Source organism: Neofelis nebulosa, chromosome 11, assembly GCF_028018385.1.
Source record: "Neofelis nebulosa isolate mNeoNeb1 chromosome 11, mNeoNeb1.pri, whole genome shotgun sequence".
Taxonomy (NCBI): domain Eukaryota; kingdom Metazoa; phylum Chordata; class Mammalia; order Carnivora; family Felidae; genus Neofelis; species Neofelis nebulosa.
Genome location: NC_080792.1, coordinates 92745278 through 92751277, shown reverse-complemented (window position 1 = coordinate 92751277; position 6000 = coordinate 92745278). Strand labels below are relative to the sequence as shown.

General features: G+C 56.8%; 1 protein-coding gene across 4 annotated transcripts in view; it reads right to left on the bottom strand.

The window, feature by feature from the left end:
• Window positions 1-1487: 1487 nt before the first annotated feature.
• Window positions 1488-6000, bottom strand: part of GLT1D1 (glycosyltransferase 1 domain containing 1) — an 84001-nt gene continuing 79488 nt past the window's right edge. For all 4 annotated transcript variants that reach the window (XM_058691489.1, XM_058691487.1, XM_058691490.1 and 1 more), the window contains one exon: window positions 1488-1814. In XM_058691489.1, coding sequence (XP_058547472.1) covers window positions 1653-1814 — 162 coding nt within the window. In that variant the 3' untranslated portion in view covers window positions 1488-1652. The remainder of the gene's footprint in view (window positions 1815-6000) is intronic.

The window sequence follows — 6000 nt, the reverse complement described above, 5'->3', positions numbered from 1 at the left end:
GCAGGGCCACGAGTGCAAACCCCAGCCGTGAGGAGCGGCTGCCTTCCTGGCTCGGCTCTGAGCGAGGTGGACAGGGAGCGTCCAGAACCTGAACGTGTCCTTGCGTCCTGGATGGAGCCCCAGTCGAGGTGATTGCTCGCCCCCAGGTCTGCCGGCGTCTAGACCGACCAACGAAGCACCACGTGCCGTGGTCTCCCGAGGCTGCTCTACTGCTTTCTTCCTCTCACCACGCGGTGGAACTCTCCACTCCCTTTGCCGCCACGGCACGTCCCCGGGAACGCAGGGACTCAAGACCCACCAGGGGCCGGTGTGGCCTCCAAAGGAGAGTAGGCACCGCTTCTGGGGACGCCGTGCTGCTGCGGCAGGGACATCACACCAGTGACGGCTCCACTTGGCTAAACTCGCCACACTGGGCCTCCAAGGTGGGGTGTGGGGTAACGTCACCAGACGGCCGGTCCTGCCACGGGCTGGAAGCTTGTGACCCGCTGGGCCCCCACCCCTGGGTCCCTGACGCTGACCGCAACGACCCAGGCTCCATCTGGGGGTCGCTGGAGTGTCTTCCAGGCTGTGAGCACTGTGTACCCCATCCCCTTGCGCCCGCTTTCCCAGGAGGAGCCTGCAGTGTGGACTGCCCGCTTTCCCAGCCGCTTTCCCAGGAGGAGCCTGCAGTGTAGACTGCCCGCTTTCCCAGGAGGAGCCTGCAGTGTGGACTGCCCGCTTTCCCAGGAGGAGCCTGCAGTGTGGACTGCCCGCTTTCCCAGCCGCTTTCCCAGGAGGAGCCTGCAGTGTGGACTGCCCACCTTCCCAGCCGCTTTCCCAGGAGGAGCCTGCAGTGTAGACTGCCCGCTTTCCCAGGAGGAGCCTGCAGTGTGGACTGCCCGCTTTCCCAGGAGGAGCCTGCAGTGTGGACTGCCCGCTTTCCCAGGAGGAGCCTGCAGTGTGGACTGCCCGCTTTCCCAGCCGCTTTCCCAGGAGGAGCCTGCAGTGTGGACTGCCCACTTTCCCAGCCGCTTTCCCAGGAGGAGCCTGCAGTGTAGACTGCCCACTTTCCCAGGAGGAGCCTGCAGTGTGGACTGCCCGCTTTCCCAGGGCGCATGCCCTGCCTCTCAGCTATGGAACTGCTGAGCGAGCCATGCTGCTGGGAGACTCAGCCACAGCCCTGTGTCTGGTGTCCCAAGGAGCAAACCTCCCCGAGCCGGGGGCCCCGTGCACGTACCTGCCAGGACCCCTCTGTGCGGACGTGCGATTTTGCTTTTGCTTTTTGAACAACGATGGGTCCTAAGTCATCAGAAGACCCACAGGGAAGCGTCTGCACTGGGTGGTTTGCAAATGAGGCCCTGTGGTACCTGGGGTCCCAGGGCAGCTAACGTGGTCTCCCCCATCCCCCCCACCCACCCCCATGAGCCCAGGAGCTGCCGCGTCTCCATCAGGACCGATCTGTAAACACATCCGGGATATTATCTGGAAGCACAGACATCCCGATGCGGTTCTGCCTTATAACTGATGTTGTTTATCTAGGATTCTGATAAAACCGGTGTGACTTGTCCTGGGATGGACCCGGTGGCCCAGAGCTCTGTCTCTGGGAGTCTGCCCGGGGCTGCGCGTCTGGCGGCGGCCACAGGCGGGCGCGTGAGGGCACCAGGCGAGCGCCCTCAGTCCTGGATGCTTCCCTCGAGGGTCCTGATGAGGTTCTGATAGGTGCATCTCTCCGCCTGCCACGAGTGACACGCTCTCACGTACTCCCTTCCGTTGGCCACGATCTCTCTCTCTAGTGCAGGGTCGCTGACCAGTCTCTTGGCCAGCTGCACAAACTCCTGCCGAGGGACGGGTGGGAGAGAGACAGGCGTAAGCAAACACACACACGTGCTGGGTGACCATCCGGGGAAAGCTCGCGGAGCCACCAACCATGCCTCCCCCCTCTCTTCCCTGGATTGCTGACAGCTGCTGTTTCAAAACCTTCCTCTGCAATGACTCTTAGGTCTGCTCTCTGGTCCCTCGCTCATGAGTGTCGGCTGAGAGGTGACCTGGGTCCTGCTCCAGGATCTGAGCCCCACACGCTGTCCGATGCTACCCCTGCCCCATCGGTTTCCCACTGTGCTGGGCCTTCTTTTCTCTCTCCCGGGCACAGAGCCTGTCTTCAGATGCTCTGCCGTGGGGGGAGAGTGCCAGGCTGCAGAGTCAGAGCCGGGCTCAAATCCTTCTGCAGGACCCAAGTGAGCTGTGTGCCTGTGGCCAAGCCAGTTAACTCTCTGAGTCTCACACTTACCCTGTCTTCAGGGTCAGTGGCACCAGATGGGTCAGCCCAACCCTGCCCCAGACTCCCCGGGCGAAGGAGGGAGAGGAGACCGAATGTCCTCGGTTTTCTGGGCTTTTCCTCCGTTAACTAACTGTACTATCTATTGACGTTATCTATTGACAGCCTCAGACAGTCGTCACTAACGCAAGTGCGGTCCTGCTGACGGGTTTCGAATATCAGAGCCCTTCAAAACTGGAAAGAATCAGAATGATTACTGTTCGGTTGTTCAACAGTATTCAGAGAGAGGAGGGTCACACGCATACGTGTTAATACTGCGTTTCAGCCAAGAGCCAAGTTTGTGAGCCAGGAGGCCTGCGTTTACCCTCACACCCCACCTCCAGATGGGGACGCTTCCTAACCTCTCTGTGCCTGTGTTTCCTCATCTGTAACTGAGGGACAATGACAGCATCTGCTTCGTGACATGCTTATGGGATTGAACGAGTCAGTACAGAGGGCCCCGGGCACAGCCCGGCACACGCTTGGCCATCACTGTCTCCAGGACTCCAGAAAGCCTGTGCAAACGCCAAGAAGACAGCCAGGACGCGGATTAACATACGATGCTTTGCTGTTTGAAAGGAATGTCCACATACTCTCAAAATTATTGTTAATTAAACGTTGAATGCCCTTTATAGCTAGCAATATAAACAGCGATATTTACGATAGAGTGGAATTATATTTTTATGTGTTATGTATATAGTTTTTAGTAAATGGGTGTTCTTTTATAATAAAAATGTAACATATTTATTCTCACCTTATAGTAGAACAACATTCTTATAAAAATTATTCGAGAGGCTTATGGCTTTGGCATATTATTTTACGACTCTGGTCATATCTTGGATTTATCTAACGCACGGACTTTATGATTTCTACAGAATGTGTGACCGTTTGACAGCAAAATCCTGAATGATGGAGCTTGTATGGATGCAATGTGACAAAGTGCACTGTCTCCTCTCAGCACAGAAGACCAAACAGAACGCAGACTTAAATAAATTAGCACGAGAGACTCAGGTGCGGAATCAGAAACACCGTGGCCATCACATAACAAAACCCTGGGTGAGTGGCCGGAGGTAAAGGGAGAGAAGTATCAGGGAAAAGAAAAGGGGAACCTGACTGGTGGGTGGTCAGACTCCCTCCCGGGGCTCTGGGACTATTTTCCTCTGGACTAAACCAGCTTCTGCATGACCGCCAAGGCCACACGCAGAGGGCACACCCATGGACCCTGAAGAACGCCGGCGGACAGATGGTGGGGCACCTGCCGGGGCCGACTGCACACGAGGGCGTGGCCACAACCCCCGTCCCCACATACACACTGCTCTGTAGTACGACTCAGCCACTCCTCCCACACACCAGGTGGGGGTGGGTCCGCAGCTCTTGAATCCCTGCTTGACCGGCGGGGATGTGTCACGGGTGACGTGTCTGACCTCCACGCAAAGCCCCCGGGCATCTCCTGCTCTCATTCGGGCCCTGAGGTCACCGCTTGGAGAAACCCGAGCTGGCCTTCCTGAGGACGACAGCACGTGGACAGAGATGCCCGCCAGGGCCGGGGCGGAGGCGTGCCTCACCAAACACGCCGGGCAGCGAGGCGGTGAGAGTTTCAGCAGAGCTCCTCGGAAACCAGCACAGGCCCCAAGGCATCAGCGGGCCGGCCAGAGCGCCCTGGATTCTGCAGAGCTGTTGGCCGTAGAACTTGCCAGAAAACTGATCAGTTAGCTGACTCTCACCCCATGGGGCAAATACTGGGGGCGGGGACGTTCATCAGGGGCTTCATGCAGAGTAATGGTCTCCTCTTGACGGTCGTTCAGAATAAGTTAAAAGGTGTGAAGGGGACATACGCTGAGACAGTTAAGAGGAAACAGAAATGTGGGGGCCTGGGGGGCTCAGTCGGTTAAGCGCCCGGCTCTTGGTTTCAGCTTAGGTCATGATCTCGCAGCTCGTGAGGTCAAGCCCCGCATCGGGCTCTGCATTGTCAGCGGATTCTCTCTTTGCTGATTGGGATTTTCTCTCTCCCTTTCTCTCTGCACTACCCCTCTCCCCACTCTCTCTCTCAAAAATAAATGAGCTTTAAGAAAGAAAAGAAAAGAGAAGAGAAGAGAAGAGAAAAAAAAAGAAAAGAAAAGAAAAGGAAAAAAAAAGAAAAAAGAAAAGGAAAGGAAAGAAAAGAAAAGAAAAGAAAAGAAAAGAAAAGAAAAGAAAAGAAAAAAAAACAGAGCCAGGTATGGGCATCCCACATCCCACATCCCACCATAGAGAGCTCAAAGACAGATCCAGATCCAGACAGGGTTCTAGGCCAGCATTGGAAACCCGAGCGCCCACCCGAGCCACAGAAAATACAGGCCTGGACTGGAGGTCACATTCTCCATGCTCCTCAAGAGAGGCCTAGATTCCGGATGTTTACATAAAAGCTCTTCGCGATAAATACCGACAAGCAATGCAAAACGTGGAGCACATGGCAAAGTAAATGAGACGCAGGTGTGGACCTGAGCCACCCCAGGGCCACAGGTGTGCAAACCAGGGCTCAGGTCACACGTTTTTAAGTTAAAAACAAAACTCAACGCGAAAGAGCGTGGTTTCATTTTCCCAACGATTCAGCGAGCAGTTTGCCATTTTCCGAGTCCCCTTCCTCCCCGAGGAGTCTTCCGTGGCTGGTGGGAAACTCGCCACTGAGTCCGTCTGACCCGCCTTCTCTCCCGGTGGCACCTGGCAAGGTCCAGGGCATGGCGAGCCGGGGCAGTTTTACAGAACTCACATTTAAAGCCCTGTTGGGACCCTTGTCACAACAACGTCCCCCTAACGCCACAGGGCAGGGGGGAAGCCTCCCTGGAAAGCAACGCCCTTGCAGCCAGAATGCTGCAGCTCGTTCTTAACTAGATGGTTCTCAAGAGTTCTACCCTCCCACCACCTTCTCTGAGCCATGTATCCTTATCCCTCCAAGAGAAGCTAGACCCGACCGTATAAAGGCCGAGCTTTGGCTATTAAACAACCCCCTCGCTCAGGCCATTTTGTAGGACGGCACCTGGCTCGTGCCCAACCCGTCACCCCACAGACGAGGCCCCCGAAGCCAGCCATGCCCCGGGACGAGGGACAGCGTGCCGGAGGCCTGGGCGCGTGTTCTGACCCCCTGGGCTGCGTGGGACAGGCGGGGCAAGGGCAGCCCATGTGATCCATGTGGTGGGAAAGCTAATTCCCTCCTCCTTCTCTCCGGCTCCCGAGCAAGTCAAGGAGAGAGCCTCGGGGAGGTGCAAGCCTGCTCCCGCTCTCGTCTCCGCGAGGGCGGCTGGAGTCCGGCCCAGAGCCTCCAGCGGGGCTGGGACCGGCCGCAGATCAGCAGCAAACGGCAGCCGGCATCTGTCACGTGCTCTCTGCCGGGCAGCGGCTCATGATCAGAATCCGGGATTTGGGGGATTTAACGATGGCGTTTGTGCCCTTTTCCATTTCCGCGCGCCCTGCGGTGGCTTCAGACGGCGCCCCGTACGCGACAAACCACAATTTCCGAATCAGAACGTCCAAACGGTCACCCTAAGCAGGATAAACAAAGCCACAAATAACTTCACGTCGGCTCAGATGCGACTTCGCTGCCAAGTCGGTTTTGGCACGAAGCTCACGGAAAATTAGATTGTTTTCCAAGCGCTTTTCTGGATTTCGGAATTGCAGAAAGGGATGGGGACTCTGCGCTGTTCTCACGGCTCCTCGCACAGACAGGGAGG